A 15,601-nucleotide genomic window follows, 5' to 3' on the forward strand; every position below is an offset into this window, starting at 1 on the left:
ACCACGCTATTTATTCCCCCGGTCCATGCAGACCAGCCGGGCGACGTACCTACTGCAGCGGGATCAGCAGCAATTCTACAAAACTGAGCTTTTGGTGAAAACGTTCAGTCGAGCGGCAACGACCGAACATTTCAGAATCGGCATCAGAATCAAAAAGACAGAATCAGGAGCGTTTATTTCCGCCGGGTATATTAACGTGTACGAGGGATTTATTCCGGTGAGATTTGGTGCACCGCAGCACGGACCATAAGCATTAAAAAAAAATAATAATAATTAAGTAAAAAAGCTTTACAGTCAAGAAGGGAGAATAATAATAATAATAATAATAATAATAATAATAATAATAATAATAATAATAATAATAATGAAATCAAATAGAATAGAGCCCTAGGATAAACAATTTCTTAAATAAAATTAAAAAGTCAAATACAAATGATCAAAAATGCGAAACAGAAATTGTCTGATATTTGAGATATACAAATAAACTAATGTGATACTATGTATTATGGTTATGGTGTATAGGTTAAAAATTACAAAATGATAATATATTCAACACTATTGGATTACCATCTTATTACAGTTCACGCCATTTACCAAAGGGGGTTGTGTGGAGCGCTGCGTGAAAACATGTATTTGCGTTCGGAGATGAATGAAGTCAGAATTATCCACAGGAGTTTGACGTTGATCTCAGAACACTGATTTTATCCGAATTCTCAACGCAGAGTGACACGTCAAGGTGAAACGCAGATCATTCCAAGCCTCAGCGGGAAGAAAAACAAAACAAAACCACCGTTTGTTTACTTCGTCGAACGGGCTCCTGTCCCTTTGAGAGCGTGACCCGGAGGTGAAACGCGTCGCCGGGGTCCTTTCCTTTCCGGGTTCGAGCTGTGTCGAGAGCGTGGAAATCCGTCTGCGGTCAGAAGTCACCAGCCATGAGCGTCCCGGCGTTTATTGATATAACGGAGGAAGACCAGGTGCGACATTTAAGACCAGAACTCAAGTCGTAAAGAGAAACAAACTCGCCGTGTGCGATTGGTCTGGGCGCACTTGTGCTTAGCACGGCTGCTAGCTTAGCATGCTAACGTTAGGTTGCTGGCGAGTGCGAATCGCAACGGTGCAGCGTTAGCTCATGGCTAATAGCAACATGCTAATAGGAGCGTATCAGAATCACAGTGTTTATTTGGCCGAGCACATGTTGATATATAAGGAATTCACGTTGGTACGGGTTGGTGCATTGTAGTGCTATAGACTATGACAGGGACTCAGCGGCTGTAATATGAAAGGTTATTTACACATCCATGATGCTTCTGTACAATTCCATGGACATGGATGACAACAGAGAAGCATTGTACCATAGGAAACATTCTAAATTACAAGCGTTACATAGTGAACTCCTTCATTGAAACATTACCGTAGAATGTGGATATAATGTTCATTTTGTCTTTGTCACTGATATAAATGTTGTGTTGGCAGGCCTCAGAGCTCAGAGCCTACCTGAAATCCAAAGGAGCTGATATCTCGGAGGAGAACTCCTCTGAAGGTGGACTTCATGTGGATCTGGCCCAGATCATCGAGGCGTCTGACGTCTGCCTAAAGGACGACGACAAAGGCGGGATACCAGTACATTACTTGTAGCTAGCTATCGATCTGTCTTGCGTCAATCCTCCACATCCTCTCACCCTTGTTATGGTTCTCTCTCTCCCTCTGCAGATGTGGAGAGTGCCATGAACAGTATTGTGTCGCTGCTGTTGATTCTGGAGACAGAAAAGCAGGAGGCTCTCATTGAGAGTCTGTGTGAGAAGCTGGTGAAATCCCGCGAAGGAGAGAGACCCTCCTTAAGGATGCAGCTGTGGGTCCCATCACCTGTTTTACTCTAAATGAAGTACAGAAATATTTTTTCTGTTTGTATAATGTTACTTGCATCCTTTTGTTTGTACAGGCTAAGTAACCTGTTCCACGGTATGGATGAGAACACCCCAGTGAGGTATACCGTGTTCTGCGGTCTGATCAAGGTGGCAGCTACCTGTAATGCCATCGCCTTCATCCCAACTGATCTAGACCAGGTATTTGACCAAACACACGTCTATAACTGGGAATATATTCAAGTACAGTATTTATATTAAGAGAAAAGGTGTTTAACAAGGCTGTTACAAAAATGTTGTGGTTCAATGAAATCCCTGCCGAACAAAACCCCTGATGTTGTTTTTAAAATTTTGTTTCTGCTATTGTTCAGGTGCGCAAGTGGATAATTGACTGGAACCTGAACACAGAGAAGAAGCACACACTCCTGAGGCTGGTGTACGAGGCGCTCGTCGACTGTAAAAAGAGGTAATTGTACAAACTGCTTGAGGAGTTTGCTCACTCTAAGTCTCAACGTGCATGTGGAAGAGAACTTGTTTTTCCATTCAGGTATCTTATAAGTAGAGCTGGGACTTCCAGGTTGGTTCAGAATGTAAAAGTCCTCCCTATTATTTTAAGTGAATATATCAGAATTGGCTAATTGGCAAAATTCTGGAGTCCAAATAGTGAGTTAAGTCAGCTTCAACCACTGCATTGGTGGAGCAAAAACACGGCAGGACCTCTAATGGTAAACATGATCTGTGTGTGTTGTGTGACAGTGAGGCTGCAGCTAAAGTAATGGTGGAGTTACTGGGGAGTTACACAGAAGACAACGCTTCACAGGCGCGTGTTGATGCCCACAGGTAAATATAACTCACCCTTTTCTCAGATGTCATTCAGCCCAAAGGGTCAAAAAGTGAGAAAGTAACGACTAATTCTGCTCTCTATGGTTCTTCTTAGATGCATTGTCCGTGCTCTGAAAGACCCAAACACCTTCCTGTTTGACCACCTGCTGGCCCTGAAACCTGTTCGCTTCCTTGAGGGAGAACTCATCCACGATGTGAGTACTAGTATGAAGTCTAAACTTACTGATGACCTGTATGTTTGATCGTTACTCATTTTACAATTTTATGTGTCTAATTCTGGATGATGTGATGTCACCATAACCACTTTCATTACTCAAAAACATTCAGGATCCACTATTCTACATAGAGGCCTCTATAGGCTTCTTAAAGCAGCTTGTAACTGAAAAATTTAGGTGAAAAGCTTTAAAACAAATAATGGCCGTCTCAAACCTAAGTCTTATTAGTTTTGGGTCAAATAGTATTTCATAAAGCATTTTAGCACTAAAACAAGCTCCTAAATCCTCAAAAAAATTGTGGATTTCCATCTACTATGGGCATTTTGTAAATCCAAAGCATAAATATGCTTGTATGTAGGGCTGCACCCGACTCAGAATTTTGTCAGCCGAATTGGATTTGGCTGTTCAATGTCGCCCTCTCAGAAGGCACAGACGATGCGTGTGCTAGCAATGCGCGTGAAGCGGTGCCTGCAATCGGCGCACCAGAACAGTGTGTTTTTATTATATTTTACGTCTACTTATGGGACGAAACGTGTGCGTATGGAGCAAAACTCTGCGTAATGGAGACGCTTTCTCTCCGTGACTCTCTCCCCGATCGCCCCCTCTCCATGCGTTATGCGCAGAAAATAATCTTAGCGAGTCGTGCCCCGTCCCCACGCTGTTCTTTGTTGTTTTGTTGTTTTATTTAGAGGAACGGGGCTTGGCTTTCCGTGTTGCTCTCCGGCATTATGGCGCACGGAGAGTGACTGACTGACAAAAAAAAACAAAAACCGCTTGACTTGAAGAATTTCAGTCGACTGATGATTTGACTCGTCGACTTTCAGGGCGTAGCCCTTATAGTTGTAGTCCTCATTAATCAGAGAAAAGTTGATGTGTATCTTATTACTATATTTTTATCTGTAAATGTACAGGATTACAGTTAGTGTTTTTATTGTAATTTGTGTTGCACCGATGACCTGCCCTTCTGGATGCGTGCCCTGCTGGGTTTAGCGGTTGTGGGGGGGGGGGGTTGTTTATTTTCTGTTTTTTAGATTTGTTTGGATTTGTTTATTTTGATGTTTACGGTGATACAGTCGAAATATTGCAAACCGTATGTCTGAATTCATTTATCAAAGGACAGTTCTGTCTTTTAATACTAACTCACCATGTCATGTCAGGATGTAATATTGAAAGTTCATCTTTCCTTCCCCCTCTACCATCCCCAGCTCTTAACCATCTTTGTGAGCGCGAAGCTGGCAGCGTATGTCAAGTTCTACCAGAGCAACAAAGACTTTATCGATTCCCTTGGTGAGTAGCTGTGGTGTGAGATTAAATGCGTTCACGCAGGGTCCCTGAAGTGTACTTGAATTTAGCTTTTTCAAATTAGGTCATTTGTTGCTGCAATGCAATTGCTGGTTATACAGTAAATATAATTATCGAATGAATATAATGAAGCTAGTTGAACAGAAAAGAGGAGACTTTAGCAGCGCTCAAACATGAGAACCATATTTTCTATAATTGTGGAAATGCCTTTATGTTTACTGAAATGTTTTTATTATAGAATCTCAAGTGCACTTGTGTAGTCCATATGAATAAAGGCGAAAGGATCACTGAAAGTGATAAGAAATGCTTCCTTTTTCAAGGGTCTTATTTTTCATATAATTGTATTGAGTCCTTGTTAATAAAAGGAAAAATGTCATCTTGAGATTTGGATTTCAGGGCACTGGAGCTATTTTTTATACACTCAAACAGTCTGGCCTAGTGATACCGGAATATCTTTCAACAACCATTTAGAAATTGTACCATATAATTAATAGGAAACACAAACGGACATGCTGGTGTGTCCACTCTGCTGTGAACACACGGTGGAATGTGTGTGTCAGCAGTACGTCCGCGTCTCTCGCCGCTGAACGCTGAGGTCCCATTACAAAACTGTGTAGGACGGACTCTAAAAACAGAGGGTGTCAAGCGGTGTTTGTATTAATGAGTGGATTCCCTGAGCACATGCTCCTAAAATGGAGATACAATTAACAGAGGGAAACTCCCCGAGTGAAGTGTAATCGAGCGTGTCTGTGTTGTGCTTAATGATGCTTGTGTGTTGCTTTCCAGGCCTGTCCCACGAGCAGAACATGGCCAAGATGCGGCTGCTGACATTCATGGGCATGGCGGTGGAATTCAAGGAGATCTCCTTCGACACCATGCAACAGGAGCTGCAGATCGGCGCTGATGACGTGGAGGCGTTCGTTATCGACGGTATATCACAGGCCGCTAATTAAAATCTTAGGGTGTCAGCGGTCTTTAAAGAGCTTACAGAAAAATCAGTGGGCACACATATTTTGCTAAGCCCTAGAGCGGTTTCCTGGTGATCACGTTTTTGTGATTTTTTTTGTGTGTGTTTTGTGCATTTACCTGTTTTTGATCATTTGAATGTGAGAATATGTGAAACCTACTTAAAAATGAACTCCTGACATTAACATTTGTTTGTCAAAGTTACTTGGTTGTACTGTCATTTGTGTTTGTCAATTCCATGGTAAAGCAATGACACCTTCCGCCTTTTCGAGTGGAATTAACAAACACAAATTATGGCGCGTGTTTGTCAAAGTCACTTAATTGTGCTGTGATTATATAAAAATATTAAGGAAAATGGTCAGGGGAGAATGTACAATATGTGTGCTGACAGGTAAACTGCCTCAAACTCGATTTGCCACTGATCAGATCCTTTAAGCGTTGTTAGTCCTGAAATAAGAGCCTGTGATCGACTAATGAAGTTAAAGACTGTCCCCCTTTAACTATAATGTAGTTGACTTCAAAAACTGACACAGCAGTGAGCCAATACTACAGAATGATTGCTTGTATATAATTATTGAAAAAGAAAAGATCTTTATAATTTTACCAGTCAATGTACATTCTTTCTTAAGGGTTGATAAAAGCTTAGTTGTTCTGGTTCTTCAGTGCTACACCTGTCTTACTTCCTCTCATCTGTTTTTTTGTTTGTTTGTTTGTTTGTTTGTTTGTTTGTTTGTTTTTTGCCAGCTGTTCGGACCAAGATGGTGTACTGCAAAATTGACCAAACCCAGCAAAAAGTCGTCGTGAGGTATAAAAAAAAAACAAAAAAACATATGTATTTTCATTTGATTTCATTTTTGCTTTGCCTCGTTTTTGTCTTCGCCGTGGTTTCCCGTAAGACGGTGTGTGGATGTGTGGTTTGAGACACCAAGGTCAGGCTTACTGTGACGGTGCTAGGATACTTTTAACACATTTAGAACAACAGAAACGCAGGGTTTCGTGTTGGTATGTGGCGGAGTTCAGCAAATTGGCAAAGTGGCAGCAAATTCGAGAGCAACTATTCACCATATCACCATTCAAACCTGGACCTGTATCCACTGGATGAACTCTGTTCTGAAACCGGTGCCACTTGGATGGTTCCTGATAAGCCCGTGCACGCGAGCTGGTGCTTTTTGCGAGTTCAGGCGGAGTTCGTAGCACGCCCATTGGTCACGCTTAAGGTACGCTAAGAATGGTGGAACCCTCTGACCGCCAGTACCAGTGACTGGCTGATTTACCGCTCGCTGCTTGTTTGTAGAACTTTGTTTTTATATTTAAAAAAAATAAAATAAAGGAGGCAAGGCCAGGACTCGAAATACAGCCGCCGAAGCGACTGGCGTGTGGCGTGCTGGAAAGACGACGTATCAAACCGGTCAAATGTTTGACATCACCTCCTCCTGATGTCCATGGTTCCCTGGGTTCTTTTAGGGGCGGCTATGTTCGCGTGTAAGTGAGTTCTGGGCCTGAATCTCTCCTCTTTTAGTTCAAGTACCTTGTGGCTTTTGTTTCCATTTTGTACAAGATGAGTTCCCTTTGCCACAAAAAGGCACCGATTTGAAATAGTTGTATTTTTATTCTAACCCTTTCCCCGTGTTCTCTAGTTCTATTTGCGTCCTTGGCCTGCTGGGTTTTTTTTGGGGGGGGGGGGGCTTATTTTGGACATTTTTTCATATGTATTCCCTCTTTGTTTCCACCCGATCAGCCACAGCACTCATCGCACCTTTGGCAAGCAGCAGTGGCAGCAGCTGCATGACAGCCTGACCTCCTGGAAGGCCAACCTCGCCACGGTGAAGACCAGCCTCCAAACCCTCTCCCCCTCCGCCTGACTCAGTCCCCACTCAACTGCTCTGCTCTTTGAATCACCATTTCTTTTATAATAACTAAATAAACAATAATGGAGATCCTCTAGTTGCCTCTGTTTTATTTAATCAACGAATATCGTTGAAGTCGGTGTTGTCTAGAACCAAAATATTAAGCCCTGAAATATGTCCGTATTACGTGAAGGTATTTGTATTGTATTTTTTTTTTCCCCAACTTGAGCGACATTGAACTGTATTTGAACTGTTAGGTCAGTTTCCTCTCTCTCCAGAAAGTTATCTTTCTGTATAATGTTTATTTTTGGTTCTCTGCAGTGCATCACAGATGGTTCCGGTTAGTATTAGATGAGCCGTAACTGGGAATGAGAAATAGACAAGAAATAGTCAAGTATTCCAACAACTCTGGAGACATAACCTGTAGATGACCCACCGAGGCTTTAACTGTTATTACTGTGGAATCAACCTGGTTGACTGGGCGGCTCTTCAGTGTCCAATATGATTTGCCCTGTTTGTTTTTTTTGGGTCTTTCTTTCAATCGAGAACTCTTAACCTTAACAGCATTTACATACTGCTAATGTCCATATTCTGGTCCCTGTGAGTTTGCTGAAGTAAATTGCGGTATTCCCCAAAGCTGTGTTAAAACCTGGCACCAGTCCAGGGCCTTAGAACGTGAACTCTGGTGATATATGGACGAGGCATTAAGTGTAAAAGGGGTCTGTCGAGGGTTTCTCTCCCTGGGGCTGTGATGAAATCTGCACAAATTGACAAAGTGCAGATGACTGACAGAACACCTCAACCCCCATCCCCCCACCCCCTCCAGCAACAACACACCGGGTTTCTCTGACCTAATAGCGCTCATTTACCAATTTTAAAAATTAGGTGGCGACAAATGTTTAACTTGCTAAGTGACCACAACTTTACCTTGTGTGCTGTTGTGGTTTTGTCCCAAAACTGATGCTATAAACCAAAAACAGGTGTTTGATGAGCAAATGTTCTTGCAGATTATACCCAATGGTCGAGTGTGAGAATTATTAAGAAAAAAGCCATTAAATGCGTGGACTGCTCCAGCCAGTGTGTTTGGTGATGTGATGGGCCGTCGCCCTGAGCCTGCAGAAACTCACTGATCACTCCTGCGGGGCTGTCCGCGGGGAGCCGCTTCTCGTGGTCTTATCACGGGGAATAAATCACGCAACACATTCTCAGGAGCACACCCTCATCACAGCCACCCGCAAGGTGGAACACAAGGAGCAGATTGAACCTAAAATAGCCACAGAAGAGACGGGGATGGGGTTTTGCAGAATACTAACACAGTCTTTCCATCGCTCAATGGTTTTCCTTGTCCCTACCTCTCCACCTGTTTTTTTTATTTATTTTGTTTTTTGTTTTTTTTTGTTGTCGGTTTGGTTTCTCCATTCCTGTTTCGCGTCTCCGGTTGTTGGTCGCCGGTGTAAAGCGACGTGAGTCGTGGATGTTTTTTGGGGGTTTTTTTTATCGCGGTTTATCTGGCGCATGCCTCGTCCCCTTTCTTATCACGGGCCCGGCAGAGGCAGTCCTGCGCTGCTGAGCGGGGAGCGACGAGTGAGCTGACATTCCAGTGTTTGAGGTCAGGCGACGGGCCGGCCTCCCTCCGCACATTCAGCTCAGACCTCGCCACGCGCTGGCTTCTCAAAACAAACCTCACCGAGTCAGCCGATGTTATGCGAATACTTTCATTTTGGGGGGGGGGGGGGCGGACAAATGCTCATCATATCTCACTGTCGTTAAACGTGGCGCAACAGGGGACTCGTCGGACATTTACGCAACAGATAAGGTCAGGAGCTTTGCACTCGCAACAACACCCCTTTGCTCTCCCAATTCTCTGTGATGATTCATCTGAACTCCTGACATCGTCCACAGACCTTCGCTAGCCTGAGTTTGATTGCCTCATAAAAAGGCATTTCTGTCAACCCGAAATAATCAACATAATAGTTCATCGAGAAGTTGCTTTTTTTTGTTGATTTGAAATGAAACAATTTCTTTAATTTATTTCAAACGGATCATTTGTGAAGCAGAGCAGTGGCGTCAATGCGTAATGGAGAGGCAGCAATTTCCCGTTGCTCCAAAAAAAAAAAAAATTATAAATAAAATCAAATAAAAGTATTATTTTTTATTTTAGATGTCTTTATTATTCTCCGTTTCCTAATTGAACGAAACAAGAACAATAAAAGCCCCGGGCGTCCCGGGTCTGGCTCCGCAGAGCCATTGATACCATGAGATGGTAATCGGCATGAGAAAAATAAAAACAAATTTGGCAGTAATAATAATCATCCGCTGATGGTGATCAAATTGAACCGGACGGACGCGATGACTATAAAAGGTTTACAACGTAATAAGTTGTGGTATTTAGTACTTGGCTGCTAATCCCCACAATTGGGTGGATGCTTGAAGTCTGTGACTCATAAACTCGACTGACTATGTGCCTTCAGAATGTCCGGTTGGACCGAACGGTCGGGAGGATACTTTCCTGCGGCCTGGTAAGTGTCGTCCGTGGGTTCGTGGGTCTTTCTTTGCATGTTTTGCATCAGTAAAATCCATTATTTGTGTGTGTGTGTGTGTGTGCGTGTGGCGCTGTGGTTTGGATGAGGCTTCCTGACACCCCCCCCCCTTGCTTTCTATGACTCTGATGAGGGTTCATCACACTGCCTCATCTGCCCAGAAGAGCCTTTTTCCTCGAGCTTTTCTGGAAGACCAACCCGATCAACACCAAACGACTAAAAACTGAAACTAAAACTAAAATCCACAGCATTATGGATGTTCTCCGCGTGGCTTCTGGCGCCCTCCGGTGTCCGTCCGCGGTTTGGGCGGCCACCAGGTGAGGACGCGCTCGATTGGTTTGGTCTTAACAGGTAGTTTCGGGGGGGGCGGTTCGATCGCGTCGGACTCGCCTGGCGTTAACGACACTGGAGCACACGCCGAACCACGACGGAAAGTTGTCTGCGCGTTTGCGGGAGTAGCCGGGTCGCTTGGGTGACCGAACACCGCCGCCGCTCACGGATGATGTTCCCCGTTCGGGCTTCTATCGGGGAGTTCCGCAACGCCGCCGTCGTCCCAAGCTAAAGGTAAACACGGCGACGTTGGAGCGCCGCGCCTATAACAAAAAAAAAACCAAAACCAAACAATCAAAAACAAACAACACGCTTTCACACGATATTTCACGAATGACCCGCGTGGATTTGTGTATTTGACAATGTACGACGCCCGTGTGAACCAATGGACTTTTTATTTTTTAATTTTATTTCCCCTCCCCTCCCCTCCCCTCCCCTGCCCCCTCCGCGTTAAGGCTCCGACCGTCGCCCCACCCTCCCCCGTACAGGTGTCCGTGCGGCTGGCCATGGCCTCCGTTCTCCTGGTGTCCGTGCTGTGTCACCTCGTCCACGCCGGGAACTTGGCCTGCGCCGGGAGGCCGTGTCCAAACGCAGCGCCGGAGGACCGCCTGCCCGCCGAAGGCAAGGCGTTCCGGCCCCGTCCGTCACCGTGAACTCCAGTGTTGATTTTATGTCGATGTTATACACCCAGGGTGCACTTTGTCAGGTTGTCAGGCTTGTTCATTCTACTTTTATAAACTGTATAAAGTTCAGTTTTTGTTGACATCGAGTCGGAAAATGTGTGAATAAAAAGATACGTTTTATGATGTGGTGTCGTACTGAACTACCTTATATTGAGAGCTGTTTCCATTTTTTTTGTCCTCCCTTATTGACGTACATGAGGGGGACATCATATTATAAACAGCTTGAATATGATGCAGCTCAGTACACCACCAGCAACTATGACCCCGATGCCGAAACGTATCACTGAATTAACACCTCTTCAATGAGGTGTTAATTCAAACGCTGCAAAAAAAGACAAAACATCCTGAACATTGTAGGCGAGACAGCAACATCTACGGTCGAGCTGGTGGAGATTAGGTCACACTGTGTCGCGCGGGTGTTCCCAACTTGATTTTTTTTTAATTTTTTTTTTAAATTGCTGCCCTTTTCCAGTTTTCGTGGCGGAGGAGGCGGCTCACCGCTTCTTGGGACGACATCTGCTGTTCAACCGGTTTGACTTTGAGATTTTCACCCCTGGAAACTTGGAAAGGGAGTGCAACGAGGAGGTGTGCAACTACGAGGAGGCCCGCGAGGTCTTTGAGAATGACCAGGATACAGTTAAGTGGAACCCAAATGTGCAACACGGACCACCCCAGACACCCCCAGACAACAGCCTTGTATGGGAATGTGAAGCTGAAGTCACGTTGCCGGAGGGGGGGGCGCTCCGACTGTGAATGCCGGTCGGCATCTTGGTGTTAACGGACGGCTCGGTCAGGTCGTGTCCGGTGGAAAAAGTGCCGCGGAAAGTCTTTCGACCGTCCTGTGCGAAACCTCGACTTTTCTTTTCCTCCCTTTCGTTTCTCCCGTCTCTGAACATTCCGTATACGTTTGGGTTTCCCTCTATGCGATTGAGCGGAAGCGATCCTCCAAAAATGGCGACCGGAGTCCATAGCGACCCATAGCAACCGCCGTCAAACTTCACATTCCCTGTTGGAGGAGACACGAAACTGATGCTGCTGCTTTGTTTTGCAGGAAGCCTTTTGGAAGAAGTACACAGAGGGTGAGACGTGTGTGTGCGTGCGTGCGTGTGTCCTTCCTTTCTGGTGGTTATCACTCAAAGACACTATACTCTCTCTTTTTTTTCCCCGATTACGAGTCCTACATTGCTTGAGGATATTCAGACAATTAGGGATTAAACCCGGGACCATTTAGTCGCCATATCAACACTGCAAACCCGCCACTTGAATCACCACCTTTTGTAACTGAACATATATTTAAAAAATGTCTCCCAAGTGGATCCATAAACCTGTTCCCCCACCTGTCCCATTAGCAAAGAATTGTACTCTGCAGTGACACACGTTCCTCAACATCTACTTGTGAGTTGTCACTGATATGGCAGTTAGTTATAGTTCAATGGGTTTATGTTTCGGTCTGCTTAAATTTTTCTCTCATGCGATCATCAAATTGGATAAATCACAGTTGTATTCACAAATCAAATCATAAACACCGCCGCAGTGTTGTGTGCTGCTTTTTCAGTGAATCCCGATTCCCGAAAGTAGTCCCTTTGTCTCATAAGCGCCAATTTGATCCATAGCATTTTCCTGGACAATCCTCATGTATCTCTCTATGTGGAGATCAATAGAGCGCACGTACATTTCAAATCAACTTGAATACTGTTAGAATCAGCACGAGCCCAGTGTTAATGCTAATTTTGAAACTGTTAAAAGGGGTATGTGGCTGTTGACGTCCTATTACGCTTGTTTTATATCTTGTCCTTTTTGTATACACAAGTTATTACTATTATTTTTTTTTATATCCACTCTGTAACCTTTCTTGCACCTCTAGAATGATTAAAATAACATTTTATCTGATAAAGATGACATTTGACATCTCGATTAAGAGGCATCTGCCCTGTAGAGAATCAAGTCACTTTTCACTAATACTGGATATGGTTTCAGACTGCTGCTTATTATTTTAACCAATATTCTGGTATCATTATAAGTGGAACCGACTTCACTGCTGTTTTGGAAATGAATGACAGCGTCTTGTGAGATGTTTCTCACTTGCCACGGTGTTATTTTGTGTGGCCTGTGCTGGTGTGCAGATAAAGAAAAACGGCCTTCAAGATTAGACATCACGTCTCTGCTGGTGGGACTGATTGCTGCCGGGGTGGCGGTGGTCATCGTCAGTCTTCTGGTCTGGTACCTCTGCCAAGGCAAATGTAAAGATGATTTCTCCCGCTCCGGGTATGTACAAAGCCCCCTTTTTTTCCCCAAACCCTCATTAGTAGGCAGCCTCAACCCGATCGATCAAGAGGGGATGACAGTGTCTGTTGTGGATCTGACCTCCTCCCGTAGCACCATCAGGGTGCGTCGCAGGCGCAGCAACGCCACTCTGATCATGCGGCGTCTTGAGGAGATCTCCCTCCAGCCCGTGCACCCGCACGGACCCCCGCCTCTGATGGAGCACTCCGAGCCCCCGGGCCTGCCTTCCTATGAGCAGGCCATAGCCAAAAGTGGATCCCATGATGCTCCACCACCTCCCTATCCTGGGTATTTAATTCTGCTTCATCCACACGTGGTTGGGTCATTCTCAGGAAACCACCAGAACACCATCATTGTTAAAAAAAAATGAAATAGTACATTGTTACAGTAATGTACAATTATTTTTTTAAGTAAATATCCATTTTTAACATGCCAATATAAAGAGCAGTGAGCGATGTTCTTCCCAGGTCCTTGAGGTGCTTGAATTTCGTCCTCAGAAATGTGGACTCCTTTTGTGTGAGATGAGATTAAGATTATATAATATTTTAATTAATAAAGGTTACATTGAAAACTCCTTGAAAATGAAAAAAGGTACTTGAAAGTCCTTGAAAATAATTTTGTAATGCCAGAATGAACCCTGTGTGAGGGAATGTGATGGTGGAGTAAACATTTTAGGGTTTTTTTGACATTGCGCGCTCTGCCATTTTACGATAAGCTAAAGTTTATTCATGACCGTAATCATTCCTCTTTAATTGTCTGGACGTGTTGCGGCAATTAACTGTATTGTGACAAAAGCACAGAAAAACAATAAAAAAATAACACTGAACTCTAGAATAATATAATAGTTACAGCAAAAACACATAAGTGAGCAACGTAGTAGGCATTGTGAATGGAGGTGGTGGTTTGATGAGAAGGAGCCGGTCACAGTCAGTCCTTTCTGTTCCGTCACGTCGTTGAATAAATGTGTGATTTTTCTGTGAGAAACACGATCCTGACCGTTCTAACATTTCTTTTCTTTTTTTTCCCCCGTCAGCTCACAGCCTGGAAGTATTCGGCGGTCCTAGCTCGGATGTGAGATATTTGCGTGTTTTGCAACCTTAACATTTAAGAGTTTACATTCAGATTGGTCCGGGGTACTTTGCCAGATCACAGTGCCGGTACCATTTAATATCGCAAGAGAGTTGCAGGTTTGTACGACGGGTGTCGTTTTTCCCCTCTTACTTTTTTCTGTATTCTAGCTCCCGTATTGATTTTTTCAGCTTTTATCACTGTGTTCCCAATTATTCTACATTGGCTTAAATATTCTAATGTCATGATCGTGGATGGAGCGCTCGGTAGTATAATAATCTGACAGCCTCATGTCGGGTAACCCTATTCATATGTAATTTGCCCGGTCAGCAGATTTGACGTTGACAAATGAAGACAAAAAATAAATCTAAAGCTGGGAGTACAGTGAAAGTACAATTTTAAATATGGGCAAGGAGTTGATAGATAAAAATTGGACTAAGAATGATTTACAATACAAGTGCTTTTATGTGACAATGTTGAGGGGCTGATCTCAATATTTGAATTGTATTGCGTTCAATTTTGATTATTTTTTTAATTTTAGTTGAGAGAAGTATTAACTGAATGAAGAGAGAGGGATGTGTGTATCAGGAGTGAAGGTCGTTCTCCGTTTACTTTGAAGGAAAACCCCCTTACCATTCTGACTACTGATATTAACTTAAAAGAAGAAGCTTCTAATCTTTATAGTTGGAGTGTTATCGGCGACGGCCAAATGAACCCCTCGCTTTGTGAGGAGTGGGACTATTCAATGGACTTTTCTTTCGCATCCTACCCTAATACTTCTGAAAAGCTGTTGTTCCGACCATAAAGTCCCCGTGTTTAGAACCATTCACCAGCGAGGAGCCTTCGAATAACCTCCTGAATGTCCTGTTTTGTGGATAGAGGGGGGGAGAAAAAAAAAAAAAAAAAAAAAAGCTTTGTAAACCTGTTGATCGTCAGGTATTTCTACTCATTAATACACCTGAAGAGCAGCGAGAGGAGAAGCACTTTATCCAAAGCTACATTATGTGCCAGGGGTGGCTTTTTTTTTTTTTTTTTTTTTAAAGAAAGCGAGCGGCACCGCGGTGGTCGCCAAGCTAGCCGCGGCTTTTGGGCGACACGCCCCGACGCCAAGCTTCGATTTAACTCTGGAACACGTCTGGAACGCTAGAGCGTTATTTGAACGTGACCGTCGGATACCGGCGTGCAATTCCGGACGGTGACGCAGAGGCGCGGCACGCGTCACTGCGTCGCCAAGACTCGAGCTGCTAACCCCTCGTGGGGGCGTCCCCGTTCGGAGGCCGGGGCTCGGGGCGCGGCCACTGAAGTTTGGTCTCGGCCATGGGTCCGGGCGGGTCTGCGGAGGGATCGTGAAATGTGACCACTTGAAATTTGTCTGTTTTTAAATAAATATTTTAATCAATTGCCTCTTCTTACTTTTGATCCTAATCCGCACATGCACGTGTGTTTTGCGCTTGGTTGAATGGCTATTGCAGGCGATTCTCAATGTTCAGGGGTTTAATAAAACAATGTATACGGTTAAAATACTTCTATCAGCTGGAAGCTAGGGGACAGGCGACGGCATTTGTTGTGATCTTAATCTCTCCTTGAGACGTATGACAAGCAGCCAGAATTATATTAGATAATCGTGTGTGTGTGTGTGTGTGTGTGTGTGTGCATTTTACT

The 15,601-nt window shown here is 44.1% G+C and overlaps 2 protein-coding genes across 2 annotated transcripts; both read left to right on the plus strand.

The window, feature by feature from the left end:
* The first annotated feature begins 872 nt into the window (after nt 1-872).
* On the plus strand, nt 873-7,132 carry eif3m (eukaryotic translation initiation factor 3, subunit M). Its single transcript, XM_079997742.1, has 11 exons — nt 873-974; nt 1,474-1,609; nt 1,711-1,849; nt 1,940-2,063; nt 2,234-2,328; nt 2,619-2,702; nt 2,800-2,899; nt 4,126-4,207; nt 5,009-5,152; nt 5,933-5,993; nt 6,927-7,132. Exons 1-11 carry the CDS (start codon nt 933-935, stop codon nt 7,048-7,050), a joined length of 1,131 nt encoding a protein of 376 aa, XP_079853868.1. The 5' UTR covers nt 873-932; the 3' UTR covers nt 7,051-7,132.
* A 3,714-nt stretch (nt 7,133-10,846) lies between these two features.
* On the plus strand, nt 10,847-15,255 carry prrg4 (proline rich Gla (G-carboxyglutamic acid) 4 (transmembrane); the record flags this gene model as incomplete). The annotated part of the gene is made up of 6 exons (XM_079997247.1): nt 10,847-10,865; nt 11,061-11,224; nt 11,640-11,667; nt 12,712-12,853; nt 12,965-13,159; nt 13,905-15,255. The coding sequence occupies 6 exons, from the start codon at nt 10,847-10,849 to the stop codon at nt 13,933-13,935; spliced, it is 579 nt and encodes a 192-aa protein (XP_079853373.1). The 3' UTR covers nt 13,936-15,255.
* Nucleotides 15,256-15,601: the final 346 nt, after the last annotated feature.

The sequence above is a fragment of the Zeus faber genome, assembly GCF_960531495.2.
Source record: "Zeus faber genome assembly, chromosome: 3".
NCBI classification, from domain to species: Eukaryota; Metazoa; Chordata; class Actinopteri; order Zeiformes; family Zeidae; genus Zeus; species Zeus faber.